General features: G+C 41.8%; 1 protein-coding gene across 1 annotated transcript in view; it reads left to right on the top strand.

Annotated features, from left to right (window-relative positions):
• pask (PAS domain containing serine/threonine kinase) overlaps positions 1–21065 on the top strand; it is a 53080-nt gene that overhangs the window by 27462 nt on the left and 4553 nt on the right. Inside the window, exons 11-17 of the mRNA XM_078563493.1 lie at positions 4587–5923; positions 8709–8881; positions 9922–10089; positions 11275–11400; positions 11956–12090; positions 13341–13540; positions 14774–14907. Of these exons, the coding sequence (XP_078419619.1) occupies positions 4587–5923; positions 8709–8881; positions 9922–10089; positions 11275–11400; positions 11956–12090; positions 13341–13540; positions 14774–14907 (2273 nt within the window). The remainder of the gene's footprint in view (positions 1–4586; positions 5924–8708; positions 8882–9921; positions 10090–11274; positions 11401–11955; positions 12091–13340; positions 13541–14773; positions 14908–21065) is intronic.

The following is a 21065-nucleotide window of genomic DNA, read 5'->3' as shown; positions in this document are numbered from 1 at the left end:
AAGTTATGGTGAAGCTTTATAAAATACTGGTTCGCCCTCAACAGAAGTATTGTGTCCAATTCAGGATACCAGACTTTGAGGATGTGAAAATATTGGAAGAAGGTACAGAAAATACGAGAATGGCTCCAGGGATGAGGGACTTCAGTTATATGGATACATTGGAAAACCTGGAGCTGTTCTTAGAGAAGAGAAGATTGAGAGATTTGATAGAAGCATTGAAAATCATGAGTGGGTTTGGACAGAGTAGATAGAAGCTGTTCCCATTGGCAGCAGGGTTGAGAACCATAGGACACCGATTTTAAAATGATTGGCAAAGCACCAGAAGTGAGAAGAGGAAAATCTTTCTTATGCACTGAGTAGTTAGGATCTGGAATGCACTGCCCGAGAGTATGCTGAAGGCAGATTTTGTGGCTTTCAAAAGGGAATTGGCTAATTATCTGAGGGAAAAAAATTGTTGGGCTGAGGGGAAAGGCAAAGGAGTGGGATTAGCTGAGTTGCTAACGCAGAGAACCGGCAGGGACACAACAGGCTGAATGGCCTCCTTCTGTGCTATAACCATCTATGATTCCAAGATAAGTCCCAATCTTTGAACTTCTCACAAAAATAACAGATCGTGTTCTGGGATGCACCATGATGTGTTTAATTATTTTATCTCTATACATCTGTTCATTCAGGCCACATTTAAAATATGTGTATTTTCAGGTAATGCATTTTTAACATCAAAAATACGTCAGTCTTTTTTTTAAAGACTCAAAGAAGAGTGACCAGGAATTAAAACTTGATGTGAAAGGAATCTCATTTGTTATTATTCAGGAAAGATGTTGAGAAAGGACTTGACCTGATCTTCAAAAAAAAATGAGATCTAATGTAGATGAGTGGCAGGTCAGATGATTTGGCCAGAATATAAAGAGTGGCAGTGAATGGCTAAAAGGTTAATCAGGAGAAAGAAATTAGAGTATGAGAGGAAGCTAGCTAGAAATGTGAAAACGGATAACAAGAGTTTCTACAGGTATTTAAACAGGAAAAGAGTAGGTAAAGTGAGTGTTGGTCCCCTAGAGAGTGAGAATGGGGAGTTAATAGTAGATAACAAGGAAATGGCAGATGAAATGAAATATTTTGCTTCTGTCTTCACTATAGAAGATGTTTAAAAAGAAAAATTCCAGTAATAGCTATAAATCAGGAGGTGGAGAGGAACTTGGTGACATTACAATCACTAAGGAAGCATTATTGAGCAAACTGATGGAGCTGTGGGCTGACAAGTCTCTGGGTCCAGATGGACTTCATCCTAAGGCCTTAAGAGGTGGCTAATGAGGTAGTAGATGCGTTCGTGTTAATTTTCCAAAATTCCCTAGAATCTGGAACAGTTCCATCAGACTGGAAAGTAGCAATTATAACCCCTCCATTCAAGATGGGAGGGAGACAGAAAACAGGAAACTATGGGCCAGTTAGCTTGATGTCTGTCGTGGGGAAGGTGTTAGAGTTGATCATTAAAGAGGTTATAGCTGGGCACTTAGAAAAACATAAGGTAATCAGGAAGAGTCAGCATGGTTTTGTGAAAGGGAAATCATGTTTAACAAATTTATTGGAGTTCTTTGAAGGAGTAACGTGCTGTGGATAAAGGGGAGCCTGTAGACATACTGTACTTGGATTTCCAGAAGGCATTTGATAAGGTGCCACATGAAAGATTATTGTGGAAAATAAAAGCTCATGTTATAGGGGTAACATATTCTCCTGGATAGAGGATTGGCTGGCTGGCAGAAAACAGAGTATGCATAAATAGGTCTTTGTCTGAATGGCAGGATGTGACTAGTGTGGTCCTGCATGGGATCTGTGCTAGGGCCTCAACTTTTTACAATTTACGTCAATGACTTAGATGAGGGGAGCGAAGGCATTGGAGCTAAATTTGCAAACGACACAAAGATATGTAGGAAAGTATGTTGTGAAGAAGACATAAGTTTGCAGATGGATATATGTAAGTTGAGTGAGTGGGCAAAAATCTGGCGAACGGAGTATAATGTGGGAAAATGTGAAGTTGTTCACTTTGGCAGAAAGAATAAAAAGCAGAGTATTACTTAAGCGGAGAATGATTGCAGAATTCAGAGATGCAGAGGAATCTAGGTGTCCTCATGATGAGTCGCAAAAAGTTAGTATGCAGATACAGCATGTAATCAAGAAGGCTAATGGATGCTATCCTTTATTATGAAGGGAATTGAACATAAAAGTAAGGATGTTATGTTTCAGTTATACAGGGCATTGGTGAGACCACATCTCGAATACTGTGTGCAGTTTGGGTCTCCTTATTTAAGGAAGAATATAAATGCGTTGGAGGTGGTCCAGGGGAGGTTTACTAGATTGATACCTGGAATGAGTGAGTTGTCTTATGAGGATAGGTTGGACAGGCTGGGCTTGTTTCCACTGGAGTTTATAAGAGTGAGGGGTGACTTGATTAAAGTATATAAGATCCTGAATAGTCTTGACAAGGTGGATGTGGAAAGGATGTTTCCTCTTGTGGGTGAGTCCAGAATTAGGGGGCACTGTTTTAAAATTAGGGGTCGCCCTTTTAAGACAGAGATGAGGAGAAATGTTTTCTGAGGGTTGTGCAACTTTGGAACTCTCTGCCCCCAAAGGCAGTGGACTGCAGCGATTCAAAAAGGCAGCTCACCACCACCTTCTCAAGGGCAACTAGGGATGGGCAGTAAATGCTGGCCCAGCCAGCGGAGCCCACATCCCATGAATGAATTTTTTTAAAAGTGGAAGCGGGGCCACTGAACATTTTTAAGGCGGAGGTAGATAAATTCTTGTTAGGCAAGGGAATCGGGGGTAGATGGGAATGTAGAGCTCGAAACACAAACAGATCAGCCATGATCTTATTGAAGGCTGAGCAAGCTTGAGGGGCCAAATGACCTACTTCTGCATCTATTTCATATGTTCGTATGCATTTATTTCAAACTTGATTTTAGACTTACAGAAACTTATTGAGGCTCAAATAGACTGAAATGAACAGTTTTTCCACACTGTAATAGAAAAACTGAATAGATTGTCAATGCAAGTCCCTATGGCTGTATCGTGCTGGGTAGTATATGCCAGCATAGTGGTTAGGTTGCTGGACTAGTAGTGCAGATGTCTGGACTCATGATCTGGAGACATGAATTTAAGTCCCATCACAGCACTGGGAAATTTAAATTGTTAGTTAAATAAATCTTTTTTTTAAAGAAAAAGTTAGTATTAGTACTGGTGACCACGACACTACAGATTGCTGTTTAAAAACTCATCTGGTTACTAATGTCTGCGAGGGAAGGAAAACTCATATCCTTACCAGGTCTGCCCTACACGTGACTCCAGACCCACAGCAATACGGTTGACTCTTAACTGCCCTCTGAAATAGCCTAGCAGCCCACAGAGCTGTATAGGGATGGGTTATAAAAGCTGTTCTTGCTAGTGATGCCCACAACCTATGAAAAACACTTCTGAAAAAATAATTTAGATTTAAAGGTTAGAAAAGCAAGTCTAAATATATGTTGATGAAATACCCCACTCAACATAATGCATCCTCTTTCTTTAGGATTGACTGTTGTTTTAATTTTACAGATTATAATTTTCACAGAATCTCAATGGCTACAACACAGAAGGAGGCCATTTGGCCTGTCATATTTGTGCTGGATCTCTAAAGGAGCAATTCACCTGGTGCCGTCCCCCCCACCTTCTCCCTGCAGTCCTGCACATTCTCCCTTTTCTGATAACCCAATTCCCTCCTGAATACCTCAATTGAACCTGCCTCCACCATACTCTCAGGCGGTGCATTCCAGATCCTAACCACTCCCTGTGTGAAAAAGTCTTGTCACCATTGCTGTTTTTGCCAATTACCTTAAATCTGTGCCCTCATGTTCTTACTCCTTCCACCAATGGGAACCATTTCTCCCTATCTACTCTGTCCAGACACCTCATGATTTTGAATACCTCTGTCAAATCTCCTCTCAATCTTCTCTTCTGCAAGGAAAGCACTCCCAACTTCTATTGTTATATTGATTTTCCAGGCATTTTGCAAGATCAACTTAGGGTCAGGGACAAATTTCAGAGCTTTGTTTTACTTTGAAGTTTTGTTGTAGTTTTTAGAAGATTAAGTAGTTAAACTAGGTATGGCCTGGGAATGGAATGGGCTGAATGACATTCTCCTGCCTATATTTTGTTATTTTCAGAATGGTCTATTCTGTACTATGGTTTTGTATCACCATTTTCTACACAAGCCTTGCTTCTGGCCTACTGAGTAAGACGATTGAGTAGGAATAGTTTTGAGCTGTGAGAATTATTTACTAGAATCTGGGATGATAATATCTAAACTCATCTCTCTCACACTAAAGTTGTATCTCATCTCTTTGACTTAAATTAATTTCCAGCTTCCAGAAATCAAAGATTAATGTTTAACTTTCCACTGAACCTAATCTCTGGCCAAATTTGGAGATTTGAGTTTGTCTGGCATTGTGCTCCCATCACTTCATGTTAATATGTGCCACAATTTAAAATGCTTGTTTGGGTCTTTCTGATGTCTAGATAATGTACCCCTTTTTATATTACCCTTGTCATTTCAGGCCCGGGAGTGATAACACAAATGAACTCATTGCCCAGGCTGAGCAGCATTACCCTCTGCGCCAGAGCAGTAGTTCTTTGCTGCTTTTGGAAAGTACTGGCAAGCAGGATCTTCTCATGGTGCCATCCACGATGTCTCCTCAGACAAAACAAATGGAGAGCCGTCCATCTCAGTTTGACGAGGTTGATCTTAAGGAAAGCCAAGAGCGATTAATTCCAAAGGACTGTATGGAGACATTGTGCTGTAATGATGTAAGTGGGTATTGTCCAATTTCAGTGGCATCAGCAGCTGTCTATGATGGAGTGGGTACATTACCAGATTCACCAATTCTAAATCCGCTCTTGTCAACGTTTGGTACCCCAACCTGTCTGCCAGGAGATAAGATGAGCAGTTTGAATGGGGATGGCAACTTTATTAGACAGCATTGTAGCAATGTTTGTGATTCCCCAGGGACTCCAACCCTGGATGAAGTGTGGCCTGGAAATAGAATTTGTACCCACAACACCCACCTGGAAACTTCAGAAAGTAAATATGATGGTGATAAAGTTGTGTCTCTTAAGTGTCTCAGTGGTAAATACAATGCTGTAGGTACAGCCAATAAAGGGACTTTGTGGCACTCTCATGCACTCACTCTGCTATCTGATGACCGCAAAGAACAAATGAGTGCCTCCAATGGAAAGCAAACAAGAGATTCTCTGGATGGGCTAAATACTCAAGTGAAATTATCTGAGAGACAATGTACTCAGAGTGGCACAGAGGCTGAAAATGCAGCTGAGGCAGATGTAAACCAGATGCTGAACGGTTTCAAAGAGCTGGACCTCAGCAGTGACTCTGAGCTGGTTTCTGTAGACCAGTCAGGTACTTCTTGTGCTACCTCAGAACTTCTCAGAACTCCATCTCCCTATGTGATAGATTCAGATCTTGAATCAGAACCTGAGAAGAGCAGGATGGATTCCCCTGCAGCCGGTTTGGAAGAACCAATGAGTACGGGTACCTCCAGTTGCAGTGACCAAAGTGGTGGAAAGTTAACCAGCCAATGCGTGGCTGCATCAGAACAGTTCCCTCTTCATTCTGTGGTGGCTGGTGATTTGCCTGAAGGATCAATTTACAGCCAGGGTGATCACCATGATGGTGAGGCGCTGAATTCCAGTGACCTCCCACTGTGGCATACTCCTTGTCCGGAAATGTCCGAAAATAAGGATGTGTTAGAGGTGCATGTGACATCAACACCAATAGCCCAGAAGCACTTGAAAAGTCAAGTTTCTTCAAGGCCCACCTGTGAAATTAATGAAGGGAACTACACTGGAAACTGCTATCACAGGGATGGTTCCAGGCTCTGTAAGTCATTTTAATGTTGTATAATCAAAGGTATCATAACTGAAACCTGGTGTATTTGATGTACTATTATTTAATATATATTTGATACCTGAAATATTTGATGCATTCACATTTTGGACTGTTCTCCTGATGTTGGATGTTGTGGAATTTTCATTCCTTGAAATGGGATTTTTTAGCTGTACGAGAGGGTTAGTGGACGCGCAGGCTCCACATTTCAGTGTCATCATCGTTTTTTACAAAAAGGAGACAGTCATTTCATGTTCTTTTTCAGAGCTGGAACTTAGAAGCAAGTTCCAAACAATAATTAAACTGAGTGACCCCCAGACTTTGTCCTAGACTTGTGAGACTTTGTGGCAGTAAAGGAACAGACCACTATAAAAACACAGTTCACATTAGGTACCCTAACATTCCTGTTATTAGTTAAACCTGATGTAAAGGTCCTGGTATATAATGCTTCTGTCACTATGAAACGGTGCTTCTTTGGTTTACCTGAAATCTGCTCGTATATGTATACATAAAAATCTTGCCTAGTCTGCAACCAATCTTGCATCTAATTGGCTCAAAAATTGTTTTCCTAAAACACTTGACAAATCACGACTGAACAGGTACAACCCAAAAAACAACAAATCACACTGAACAGGTACAGCCCAAAAAACAACACAAATCATACTTGAACAGGTACAGCCCAAAAAACCTCACCAGACAACTGGGGGCAATACTCATCACTCAACTCTGAAACTGCCAATTCAGTATTGGCAGTCAGCAAGAAACAGAAATTGACCTTAGTGCAGTTGGTCCTGACCCCTTCTGGTGGGGTGGGTGTAGTGAGGGGGTGAAGATTTTGTCCACCGTTTTGGTTGCCAGTCAGCTTGAGAGTCATAAAAAAACAAGTTTTCTGATGCGAGAGAGAAATTTTTTAAAGTTAATAATTCACAGTGTCATTCAGGTGTGGTTTTATTTGGAAGTTTGCCATGTGTTTGAAGCTCTGGCTCCTGAGGTTTGCTGTATGTTCAGGTCTCTGAGTGAAGTGGAAGTCAGGCTGTCGGATTGAAAATTGATGGTTCTACACGTCACAACAGTGAACTTAATAAGCTGGGCTTCATGGCCTCTGACCTCGCTGAGGAGCCTATGCAGATGTATACAAGAAACTTAGTGGAATGAATAAATCTGAAATAAAGGGAGAGCCTCTAAAGGAGGTGCAGGAACAGAGGGACCTCGGTGTATACGTACATAGATCATTGAAGATGGCAGGGCATGTTGAGAGAGCAGTTAATAAAGCACATAGTGGTCTTAGGCTTTATTAACAGGGGCATAGAGTACAAGAGTAGGGAGGTCATGTCGAACTTGTATAAGACACTAGTTCGGCCTCATCTGGAGTACAGCATCCAGTTCTGGGCACCATACTTGAGGAAGGATGTGAAAGCATTGGAGAGAGTACAGAGGAGATTCACCAGATTGATTGCCGGGATGAAGCACTGTAGCAATGAGGATAGATTGGAGAGGTTGGGACCATTTTCCTTGGAGAAAAGAAGGCTGAGAGGAGACTTGATAGAGGTAGTCAAGATCCTGAGGGGTATGGACAGGGTAAATAGTGAGAAACTGTTTCCAATCAAGAGAGAGCATCAAGAATGAGAGGGCACAGGTTCAAAATAATTGGTAAAAGGATTAAGTGTGATGTGAAGAAGGTGGTTGGAGTCTGGAACAAACTTCCTGAAAGGGTGGTGGAGGCAGGTTTGATCGAGGTATTCAAAAGGGAATTGGATTGCTACCTGAAAAGCGAGAATGTGCAAGATGACGGGGATAAAGCAGGAGAGTGGGACTAGGTGGAATGCTCTTTCAGAGAGCCAGTGCAGACTCGATGGGCCAAATGGCCTCCTTTTGTACTGTATAGATGCTGTGATACTGTGAAACAATACTTTGGACCCATCAGTGTAGTAGAACCAGAGGGTGAGGAGAGTCTGTGAAAGGCAAATTTAGGACCGAGAATTCTTTACACCGAGAACGATCAGTTGGCATCCACAGTGGATTCACTTGTGAAACATATGGATGTGTAATAGGAAATGGTAGAGTAGCTGTACTAGGAGGATAGAATCAAGTGGACTCTGGGATCTCCTTTATCCAAACCTATCTTGGGAATAAGTTTAGATTGCTTTGTGGGTAGGACACAATGAGCTGCAGAAGCTTGTTCTCTTGTCCCAAGGACCCATATCTACAGTACTTGTGTATCAATCACCCTCCCTCCCAAACCACCCCCCCCGAAAGAATAATGAGCTGATAAATTTTGTATTTACCATTTGAAGCCTCAGCTACATTGACTTCCAACCAATAACACACACAATTGATAATGAAAATACAATGCTTTCAGCTCTAATTTTGAATCCAGTCCAGATTGATGGGCTGGAAATCAATCTCTTACAGCTGCCCATGTTTAATATGGTAGAATAAAAACAGAAAATAATGGAAATACTCAGCAGGTCAGGCAGCATCTGTGGAGAGAGAAACAGTTAATGTTTCAGATCTATGACCATTCATCAGAACCTGAAACACAGACCTGAAACATTAACTGTTTCTCTCTCTGCTGATCCTGCCGAGTATTTTCAGGGTTGTTTTTGATTCAGGTTTCCAGCATCTGCAGTATTTTGCTTTTGTATTAAGTATGTGTTCATATGTTTGTGGTTAATGGCGGAATGAAGGAATGTGCAATAAGATCTGATGTGAGTAGGATCTGCTCTTTTTGTCATTTATTGATGCCATAGACATGTGCAATCTCATCTTTTTGTTCCAGGTATTGTGTTTCAGGTCAAATGTCTGGATTTACGAGATGGAGGAAAGTTGTATTGTGTGTGGGTGGTGCGTGATCATATTCAGAGTCGGAGAGAGGCTGCACTGAAGACTCTTTTAATGTCCACTCTGAACAGCACCTCTGTGTCTGCAGACCACTCTATCAGCCTGGGAGAGGTCAGTGTATAATAATTTGTTCTGGATTTAGCATTTTAGTCTGTGTTGAATTATTTTGTCCCAGAAGATTAAGCCATCTCTGGTAAATGGAATGTGTGGAGGAATTGGTGTGATAAATACTCTGAAGATGGCTGTATCAAATCTCAGTGCTATGTGAAACTGAGGAAGACTAAGATGGAATGTGAATAGAATTTTGCTAGCCAAGGGTATTAAGGGACATGAAGTTAAGGTGGGTGATTAGAGCTTTGATACAGCTCAGGCTTGAATGGTGGAACAGGCTCAAGGGACTGAATGGCCTCCTGCTCCCATGTATCTTCAGTAGGTGGAATTTCAAAGCAAGTCAATGCTTGAACAACCTAAAATGATTACTATATTACTTATGTTTTAAAGCATTAGTTTGACCATTACTGTAGACAGTTTTCACTTGCATATAACACCAGAAGTTCATTGCAGAGTTGAGTGCCCACTGTGGGAAGTGCAGAAAAGCCTTGAATAAACAGAGCCCCGTGTATTGGTGAGAAATGCAAAGAGTCCATTGATAACACTAACCCATCAGCTGCTCAAGCCTGGTTCAAGCAGCATTTCCTCCTAATAAGCAGCAACTTGGGTGTCAAACATGAACTCTTCCAACCTCTGTTTCCCTTTGCACTAGATGTCTGCAGTGACCAGGTTAGTAAGTGAAATAAGCACTTTATAGAAACCAGTAATTTGGGACACTTTTTAAAAATTATTTTAATGGGACATGGGTGTCACTGGCTAGGTCAGCATTTTTATTGCCCATCCCTAATTGCCCTTCAGAAGGTAGTGGTGAGCTGCCGGCTTTAAACTGCTGCAGTCCATGTGGTGTAAGTTCACTCAGTGCTGTTAGGGAAAGAGTTCCAGGAGTTTGGATCTCTACAACTAAAACCCAAAACCTTACGGTGGGGAGCTAAATGCTTTCTGTCCCTCTTCAAATCAAAACCGCTACTTGGATTTAAAAGTTTGCTCTGTAGAGTTCATGGGATGACATGTCTGACATGTGGGTTGCCATTCTTTTTTAGGCAATAATGGAGACTGCCAGATCGAATGGCTTGAAGAGTTCAGAGGATCTGGAAGCAGTGAAAGCTTGTGAAGGAGAATACTCCGAGTATTATAGCACACTTAGCCCACTGGGGAAGGGAGCTTTCGGCTTTGTGTGGACAGCCAGTCAAAAACTCAGCAAGAAAGAGGTATACGCGGAGCTTAATTCCTGAGCTGACACATGTAGCTCGTTAAAAAAGAATCAGATCATGATAGCAACAGGCTAATGTAAAACTAAACTCAAATATTAGCAAATCTGCTGCATAGACTAAGATGATTTTTACTTGTGGGGACATGTAAACTATTTTATTTTTTGCAAAACAACCAGAAAGATGATGAGAATTTTGGGTTTCATTTTACACAGTGGTGTTCTAATGATTTGGAATGCACTGTCTGAAAGGGTAAAGGAAGCAGATTGAAAAATAATTTTCGAAGAGGAATTGGAAAAATATTTGAAATGGTAAAACTTGTGGGGCTCTGAAGAAAGAGCAGGGGAATTGAATTGACGCGATAGCTCTTTCAAAGAACCAGCTCAGGCACAATGGGCCAAATGGTGGCCGCCTCTGATTAATTTGATTAGATTGTTTGGTTAGATTACACTCTTCACAATAATGGGTTGCCAGAAAACCTTAGAGCAACATTGTTGATGTTTAACCAATTGTGAACTGCTTATAACTGAAACTCTTTAGCAAGAACTGTGTATGGGATAGTGGTCTTGTGGATGAAAGACCCCGTTCATAAACTGTGCTGAGGGATCAACTGGTTAAAGTGGCACCTTAGAGACTATGAAGATTCTGGCTTCAATTCCTGATGTGTGTTGAGTTAGTGGATCTCAGCTAGAATAAAGACATGCAATCAACCTCATGGTCCTGGTTTAGGGAAATCTAGCTAAAAATATGGCTTGGGGAAATCTGGCTAGAATTGTCACTTCTAATTCTTACTACTGAAAGTGTATGTGGACACTGGTCAAGTTTGAGTTTAGTGTTGTGTCCCTACAGTTAAATAGCCTATTAACATTTTCTAGGCTGAAGTATCAAAAGGGCTTTATTTTGTTGAGATCCTGGGTCCCATTAAGGGATCGAAGCCTTCAGGAGAGAGGGAGGGGGATGGGGGGGATTTTTGTTGAAGGTCATTCATTTTCTATGCTTCATTTGACTTTGGCTTAGATGGATGAGAGCTTTGTTTGCTTCCCCAACCTCCGACTGAGAACATGTCACATGGGCATTCACAGCCAAGCTAGTTGCCAACAATGATTGCCAGTGACAGTATGAAAAATGTTCAGCCAGTATCATTGTTGTACAGTTTCTACATGTGTTTTTGTTTTGTGTCTCCAGGTTGTGGTGAAATTTATTAGGAAGGACAAGATTGTGGAGGACTGCTGGGTGGATGATGTGGACCTAGGCAGAGTAAGTCAAGAGATTGCAATCCTTGCGAGACTCAATCATCCCAACATAATTAAGGTCAGTCGCATTTCCTCCTGGTCCTTCCTTTTTAAATGTCTTTTTTACGTTCTGATTTGGTCTGTCTTCATCAAGATTCTGCTGCTGATCCACAGGAAATCATGTGAACAAATTTGCTGAATCCCACCAGGGGAGTGGGATCTTTTCTGATGATTGATACTGACTGTGTTGCCTTCCAATTTACTCCCTCCCCTATGGTAGCAGGAGATTCTCTATTTTAGTTCCTCTATGTACTGCTGCTTGTGATATGTGAACACATTACTTTATGGAAGTGCAAAATGTTAGCTGTATTTTCTTATGACTGAGCTATCACACACACTTAACATTCTGAGCTGGGTGCTCTCATATTACTTGATTGGGGGGGCCACAGTGAGCAAACTGATTAGTGAAACTGCTCTTCAACCAGTGGTTCAGTTGGTATCCATTTTGGAATAGGGTAGAAAACAGTAGAGCCTAAGCACCACTGACTTAACAGCTCTTTTTATTTTCAATTTGTATTGTTCCTTACTGAAAGTACAGCTACAAATTCAACAAGATACTTTATAATCCCTGCAGGTACTTGATGTGTTTGAGAACCTGGATTTCTTTCAGCTTGTGATGGAGAAACATGGAGTTGGTTTGGACCTCTTTGAGTTCATTGATCAACAGCCAGACCTAGATGAACCATTAGCAAGTTTCATATTCAGACAGGTACAGAGAGCGAAAGGACAATAGGTTCATAATCAGTTTTTTACTCTTTAAGGGAGTATGTTAATTTTGAACAATGTAAATAGTCATTAATATAACGGCCAGCATTTCTGGTCTTGTGCCATTAAAGATCCAATTTATTTTTCATTCTAAATGTACATATTCTATATTTAGGATTTATTAACATGTTATTTCTGTATTCTATGCAACAAAAGTCATGTGTGATATTTAGGGAGTGATGGCTTGAGCAACTGGAGGTAGCATTTGGTTTCCACAAGAGTGGCTTAAACTATATATTAAGCTGCAACCATGAGTTTGAAGAGGTTAAAGGGTAGGACCTGGAGACAGATTGAACTAGGGTTAGAGTGAGTGACTAGGAGAGCTGGTCTCTAGGAGAAGGGAGAATGCAGCAGAGGACATCATGCATCTCTAATAATAAAAACAGAAAATGCTGGAAAAACTCAGCAGGTCTGGCAGCACCTGTGGAGAAAGAAACCAAGTTAACGTTTTGAGTCCAATATGACTCCTCTTCAGAACTCATGAGTCTCTATCTTGGTTTCTGCATTTGGTGCTCAAGATGATAATGGTGTCGTTAGGAAAGAATGGTTTAAGAAGTTGGATGCTCAGAAAAGAGTGCCTGGATTGCTGTCCCAATAGGAGTTCCTGGAATAGTGGGTTGTTTTAGTTGGAAGCACCATAAATACTTGGCTGTGCCAGATTTGACAAATGATTAGGCCAGTGGTGCTCTCGGTACACTATGGGCTACATTCCTCAAACTTGAGGGAGTGACAGTGTAGGTGGAGAGGGGATAATGTCAGGGAACAAAGGCACGGACAATAGGCGAGGGAGCACAGTTTAGCAGATCTGAGGGGTCATAATGATTGAAGGGCCAGAAGCTAGGGATTTGGGAATTTGAGATCAAAGTTGGAAGGATCCTGGGGTGGAGTTTTTTTCCTTTGCTAATGTGAGAAAGATGTGGAAGTGATCAGTCATAACCTTTGCTGAAATTGAGGCCACAGATGCTGAGAAACTGTGATGGAGAAGTATAAGTCTTTACACTTGTATCAGATAGCTTTAAACTCTCTGCCACTGCTGTCTGTCTGATTCATGTTCAGTTTTTCTCCTCCCTCTATAATCTTGGTTTCCCAGTGGATACCCACCTGAATTCTGTCCTATATCTTGGTCATTTGCTTAGTTTCACCTTTACACTTTCACAGTGTGTACTGAAGTGGATGGACCTATGTGTGTTGCAGATTGTGGCTGCAGTGGACTACCTGCACAGTAAGTGCATTCTACACCGGGATATCAAGGATGAGAATGTAATTATTGATGAGGATTTCACTATTAAACTTATTGACTTTGGCTCAGCTGTGAACTTGGAGCCTGGGAAGGTTTTCCACACATTTTATGGAACGATTGAGTACTGCTCCCCAGAGGTGCTTATGGGAAACCCGTGAGTATTTACCAGGGAAACATATGGATGACAGATGTTGAACATAGGATTTTCATTTGACACACAAGGACGTTTAAATTCCCTTTCCTTGGTTTTGTCCATGGTTCCCATTTCCCACCTACGAAGCTGTCCTTGTTGCATGAAGGGTCAGGCCTGTGAAATCCTCTACTGTTGCCATTTATGCCACTCCATATTGACTTAATACAACCCTGTATTTTTAAATGAAGGACTTTCCGCTTGATGCTGCTCCTTCCCCTCCTGTTTCACTTCACTCTGGGCATTCCTATTGAGCAAACCTATAATTCATCTCTTCCTCCTTAGCTGTTCTGGTCCCACACATTATGTGGCCTGTGCAATCCTGGTTTATGCTGCCTATTATGGTCCTTTTTTAACAAAATTTATTCCTTGCATGCTAACCAGCCAGAGTTGCTCCCAAATTTCTGCCAATGTCACAGTGACCAAATGATTGCCTGTTGAATGGGAATGCTGTAGTGATTGCCATGGAGTCAAGGGATCCAATTTATCAGGTTTGTTTTCATTTTGCTGTTCAGGGCCAACAAATGGGATAAACTGAAGCCCTTGGCTCCATAGTAGTCCCTACAGCATTCCCATTCTACAGACATCCAATACACCAGCTCCATAGTGATCAGCTTGTCCCACCTAGTTCTGACTGTCTCCTTGATAGAATCTACCACTGAAAATATATCACAAGTAAGAGAAGGTCATGTTAACTAGTTTTATTTCACCTTTTGTATCAAGTCAAGATGCTTATAGTGGTATCTACCACACTGCAAAAGCTTGTTTGCTTGTGGTATAAATGCAGGGGAGTTTATGGAGTAAAAATGGGAGAAAATGTGTCCTAATTTGTGCAATAAAATCATAAAACTGTTTATAAACTGTTTGCATATACTTGCACAGTGTAATGGATATGTGAAAGTAGATTCTTGTAAAATATAGTGAATATATACTTCTGAGAATTTAATAAAATAGTGTGTAGGAGGCAGTGAGTTTTCCATTTCGTTACACATAGTACATAGGTTAAATGTTACCCCATGTCATACAGTATTGTTTTAGTGGTGAGGCTGATTGCAGTTGCAGTGTTTTACATCGATCTACTAAAGGTATTTTTGATGGTCTGTATCCAACATTAGCAGGCCTTTGATTTTGAAATAGTGAAATTTTTGCTCCCTTGTAAATGAACTTTATGTTCCACGTCTTTTTGTCTATGTCCAGGTACTCTGGGCCTGAATTAGAGATTTGGTCCCTGGGAGTGACTTTGTATACCTTAGTCTTTGCAGAGAATCCGTTCAGCGATGTGGAGGAAACAGTGGCAGCTAAACTAAAACCGCCTTTTCAAGTGTCTGATGGTAAGATATCTTTGAAATTTCACAGTGAATAGCACCCATTCGTAATCTGGACCATATGGATTTAGCCTGCTTAGTTTGCAGTTTCTGGGATTGAAGCGTTAATGTACCTGTTTTACAGTTTGGGATAATAATGTCATTGCATGTGCAATGGGAGGTTGGAGTGGCTGTTGGTGAAACCTTGCCTATTGATACCATTGTGTTTGTAGCTCATAGCCAACACATCAGCTTTTCACTTAGTTTCAGTGAATCTGTTTTGGTTTAGAGCATGTCAAGGCAGGGGGAAGACACAATGTGTTGCATTTGTAGTACTGGGATGAGGATGATGCCATGATTTTGTTGGGAACACCCACTTACTTCATTGTCTATTTATATTGTTGTGAATGTACCTCATTTACTACCCTGGACACCCTTTTTCCAAAAAGAAATCCTTTGTTGTGCTAAATAAACCTTTAGCATAGTTCATTCTTCAAGGTGAAGATGATCTTGTCCATCATCTGAGATGTTTGGTAGGGTTCCAGTGGGTAACTAGGTGACTGTTAAGGCCGATCTGTGCCCGTAAGGTTCCGCTGCAGACAGGACAAGAGACCACAGACGATTGAGTTTTGGTTGGGCTACTGTCATGGGATTTTCTCTCCTTGTGATTTTTATTTGGTTACTCCGAGTGCAGCATTCCTGGGTGAGCTTCTCCCAGGACTTGGGGTTGATATCAAAACTCCTAAGCAAAGCCTTCAGAGTGTCGTTGTAGCACTTCCTTTGACCTCCATGAGACCCCACCCCAGACTCGAGCTCTCCATAGAGGATTCACTTGTATAAGCAAGTATCGGGTATTCTGGCTACATGACCAGCCCAACTCAGTTGTGACTTGTCTCAGTATGGTGTAGATGCTTGGCATGCCAGCTTGGGTGAGCACCTCAGTGTCTGGTATTTTGTCCTGCATCTGATCTTCAAAAGCTTCTGAAGGCAGTTCAAATGAAAGTGCGTGAGCTTCCTGGCATGATGCTGGTGCACAGTCCAAGCCTCACATGCATAAAGCAGAGTGGGCAGGACTATTGTTCTAAAACTTACTCCTGTTCCTTTCCAAACTTTTGCTTGAGTGAGTGTGCTGACAGGTTCTGATCATGGACTGAAACCTTTGGCTTGAGATAAGGCTTTCCTGAAGCAGGCAGTTTTCTTTGTGCTGCTCATAAGGCCAAAGTTGATGCATGCATTGGAACAAGTTCATGCTACGTTATATGTGCTGTTTTGATCTGGCAGCTAGTGCACAGTCATTGACAAACAGTATGTCCTTGGTCTTGATCCTTGATCTTTGCCTGGAGTCATCTCAGATTGAGCAGCTTCCATCCGTGCAATACCTGATTTCGATGCCAGGATCACCATGGAAGGCATCAGAGATGATGGCGGAGAAAATCATGCTGAAGAGGGTTGACACTGGCACGCACCCCAGCTTAACTCCATTAATGACTGGAAATGGATCAGAAGATTCAGCATAATCCAGGACACATGCGATCAATCGATTTTCATCCATTAAAGAAGAAACAATCAAAGGCTGCCACAGGTTGCCATCAACTATTCTCTTGATGACCCTCTGTTAAAAACAACAAAAGTTATTAAACAAAAACAGAATTACCTGGAAAAACTCAGCAGGTCTGGCAGCATCGGTGGAGAAGAAAAGAGTCGACGTTTCGAGTCCACATGACCCTTCAACAGAACTGAAGTATAGTTAGGAGAGGGGTGAAATATAAGCTGGTTTAAGGTCGGGGGCAGGGGAGAGAGAAGTTGAGGGTGGGGTGGTTGTAGGGACAAGCAAGCAGTGATAGGAGCAGATAATCAAAAGATGTCACAGACAAAAGGATCAAAGAGGTGTTGAAGGTGGTGATATTATCTAAGAAAAGTGCTAATTAAGAATGGATGGCAGGACACTCAAGGTACAGCTCTAGTGGGGGTGGGGTGGAAAGACTGACAAGGTATTAGTTGTAGATTTAAAAATAATGGAAATAGGTGGGAAAAGAAAAATCTATATAAATTATTGAAAAAAAAAACAAAAGGGAGGGGGAAGAAACGGGGTGGGGATGGGGGGAGGGAGTTTAAGATCTAAAGTTGTTGAATTCAATATTCAGCCCAGAAGGCTGTAAAGTGCCTAGTCGGAAGATGAGGTGCTGTTCCTCCAGTTTGCGTTGGGCTTCACTGGAACAATGCAGCAAGCCAAGGACAGACATGTGGGCAAGAGAACAGGGTGGATTAATACTGTGCTGAAGGGAGGAAGGTTAATGTACCAGGCCTTGCTGGAGGTGGAGTGTTAAAATGGCAAGCGACAGGGAGGTTTGGGTCTTTCTTGTGGGCAGACCGCAGGTGTTCTGCAAAGCGGTCGCCCAGTTTGCGTTTGGTCTCTCCAATGTAGAGGAGACCGCATTGGGAGCAACGAATGCAGTAGACTAAGTTAGGGGAAATGCAAGTGAAATGCTGCTTCACTTGAAAGGAGTGTTTGGGCCCTTGGACGGTGAGGAGAGAGGAAGTGAAGGGGCAGGTGTTGCATCTTCTGTGTGGGCATGGGGAGGTGCCGTAGGTGGGGGTTGAGGAGTAGGGGGTGATGGAGGAGTGGACCAGGGTGTCCCGGAGGGAACGATCCCTACGGAATGCCGCCAGGGGGGGTGAAGGGAAGATGTGATTGGTGGTGGCATCATGCTGGAGTTGGCGGAAATGGTGGAGGATGATCCTTTGAATGCGGAGGCTGGTGGGGTGATAAGTGAGGACAAGGGGGACCCTATCATGTTTCTGGGAGGGAGGAGAAGGCGTGAGGGCGGATGCGCGGGAGATGGGCTGGACACGGTTGAGGGCCCTGTCAATGACCGTAGGTGGAAAACCTCAGTTAAGGAAGAAGGGGAAATGTCAGAGGAACTGTTTTTGAAGGTAGCGTCATCAGAACAGATGTGACGGAGGCGAAGGAACTGAGAGAATGGGATGGAGTCTTTACAGGAAGCGGGGTGTGAGGAGCTGTAGTCGAGGTAGCTGTGGGAGTCGGTAGGCTTGTAATGAATATTGGTGGACAGTCTATCATCAGAAATTGAGACAGAGAGGTCAAGGAAGGGAAGAGAAGTGTCAGAGATGGACCATGTGAAAATGATGGAGGGGTGGAGATTGGAAGCAAAATTAATAAATTTTTCCAGGTCCCGACGAGAGCATGAAGCAACACCGCAGTAATCATCGATGTACCAGAGAAAGAGTTGTGGGAGGGGGCCGGAGTAGGACTGGAACAAGGAATGTTCCACATACCCCATAAAGAGACAGGCATAGCTGAGGCCCATGCGGGTACCCATAGCCACACCTTTTATTTGGAGGAAGTGAGAGGAGTTAAAGGAGAAATTGTTCAGTTTGATTAGTGTGATTCAGTGTTCAGTGTGTTATTAAACTCCTGTCTAGCAGCAAAGATCCAGAAGCTGATGCTTTCCCAGCTGAGGTCTACATGGCATGGAGGTCAACGCCTGGTCAAAAAGCTCACTCAACTCTTCCAGTCTATGTGGGAGCAAGGAATCATCCTGTAAGAATACAAAGATACCTCCACTGTCCACCTATACAAATGGTAAGGAAGTTGCCAATCTTGCAACAATCATAGAGATATCTCGCTCCTCTCCATTGCCGGCATAATCTTTGCCTAAATCCTTCTGAACTGCTTATTGCAACATCTCGGCCAGTATTTGCTGCTACAGAGTCAGCGCGATTTCAAAGGGTCGAGGAACCACTAATATGGTGTTTTCAGTTAGCCGGCTTCGGTAGAAATGCCAAGAACAGAATGTGTACCTCTACACCATATTTGTTGACCTGATTAAGAACTTCGACACAGTCAGCCGTGGGACCTTTGGAAGGTAATGGAGAAATTTGGTTGCCTGGAGAAATTTGGCTGCCCTGAGAAATTCTTCACAATGGTTTGACAGCTCCACGACTGCATATTAACTAAACCTTTATAAATCAACACAGAGTAGGATTAATTGAATAACTCCTTCAAAGAGTCAACACTAGCAAGATGGGCCAAATGGCTTCCTCCTGCACTCATGATTCAAACACAACCTATTTGACGTTAACACAGGATGTATTTCTCAAACCTAGTAGTGAAAATTCAAGAATAAAAGAACAGAAAATGCTGGGAATACTCAGCAGGTCAAGCAGCATATGTTGAGAGAGAAACAGAGTTAACTGGCTGGATTTCATGGTGAATGACGAAGCGACGATGCTTATCACTAACCGCAAACAAAGCTGCCCAAAAAGATCTAACAACCTCTGTGGCATGGATTTCATGTTTTCTGATGTTAGTTTGAATCTGGCATCAAGTCAAAAGAATCTCCAAATGTCCAGAAACAAAAATGTCATCAAGTAAGATAAGCAGCCAATCACATTGAAGTATTCTCACAGCTGGCAAATCAGGAAGTTAAAAGCCTCTGACTCTCCACTTAATTTATTCATGATTGATGCATGCACTTTGGATTAAGTTATTAGAAGTTAAGATATCATAAACTTTAAAAAAAGATTATTTTAAAAATGTGTGGCATTTCTTATAATGGAGAAATTTGATAATCAAATAAAAAATTACTCTTTCAAGGCCAATGAAGCTGTTTAGTAGTAAATATGAACTTAGTATATTGTTAAAAACCCAATTGCACTTCATTAAACAAGTGTAACTTTATCAAGTGTTTTTACAGTGAGACTGAAAAGCATTAAAGCAGAAGTTCTCGTCAGTTGAATGATTTCTAATTCATTGCAGTTTGGAGGGGACTTCAACAGTGCACCTCATGGGGAAGCTTAGAATCACTGACATTAACTTCTGGATTTTCATGTTTAACTGCGCACTTGCAGACTCTGCAAGTTGTTATTGGTTTCAGAGGATTAAAGACAGCGAATGCTGACAGATTTGTTGTCATTACTATTAAAAAATGCAGGATAATGTTTCAGATGTGTGTGTGTGTCTCTCTCTTCCCCCTCCCTGTCTCTTCACAGATGCACCCTGACCTGCTGGACGATTCCAGCATTTTCTGTTTTTAATTTCAGATTTCCAGCATCTGTAATATTTTGTTTTTGATTTAGTGGAAATTCAAATCGTTTTTCTAATGCATGGAAGTAGTGTTACTCTGAAAACAGTCAATTCTGTCTGTATTGCGGAGCAGGAGCCAAACCTTAAAATATTGTGGATATTGGAGATGTGAAATTAAAAACAGAAAATGCTGGAAAAACTCAGCAGATCTGGCAGCATCTGTGGAGATAAAAACAGAGTTAATGTTTCAAGTCTAATATGACTCTTCAGAACTAGGACTTGAACAAGGAATTGTTTTGTTCAACTATTTGATTAATGTTTAACCATTTGGCACAAACAAAAAGTCACTTCCTGTAAATCTGTCTTTTATTTTCCCTCCAATGTATTTGTATCTCTCCCTTACGATTGTGTTGCATTCTTTTCTTTTCCTCTCCCTCCATTATTCTAGCTATACCTGCTACCATACTCCATTGAGGAGTACTGTAAAAGCTGAATTACTTGCCAGCAATTTCTATTGATAATGTTATGGATAGAAATCATAGGTATTTATAAGGCCATTCGACCCATCGTGTCTACATTGGCCAACAAATAACCATCCAGCCTAATGCCACTTTCTAGCTCCTGATCCAGAGCCCTGTAGATTTTGGCAACTTCAAGTGCACATCCAAGTATGTTTTAAATGTTATGAGGGTTTTTGCCTCTATCACCTCTTCAGGCAATGAGTTCTAGATCCTCACCACCCATTGGGTGAAACAATTTCCCCTCTAAACCTTCTACCTCTTATTCTAAATCTATGCCCGCTGGTTATGGACCCCTCAGCAAAGGGGAATCCAGCTTTCTGTCTAGACCCCTCATAATTTTATACACATCAATTTGATCATTCCTCAGACTCCTCTGTTCCAAAGAAAGCAACCCTAGACTATCCAAGAGTTCCTCATAAATAAAATTCTCCAGTCCAGGCAACATCCTCGTAAATCTCCTTTGTAATCTCTATATTTTAATCACATTTTCCTCTAGTCCACTGACCTGGACTCCATCTGTGTCCTAACTAGTGTTTTACATAGTTTAGCATAACCTCCCAGCTGTTACTAACCATGGCATAGAATAAAAGGGCAAGTATCCCATATCTTGACCATCT

This window comes from Cetorhinus maximus, chromosome 19 (assembly GCF_964194155.1).
Source record: "Cetorhinus maximus chromosome 19, sCetMax3.hap1.1, whole genome shotgun sequence".
Classification (NCBI taxonomy): Eukaryota; Metazoa; Chordata; class Chondrichthyes; order Lamniformes; family Cetorhinidae; genus Cetorhinus; species Cetorhinus maximus.
This window is presented reverse-complemented; position numbering and strand designations above follow the sequence as displayed.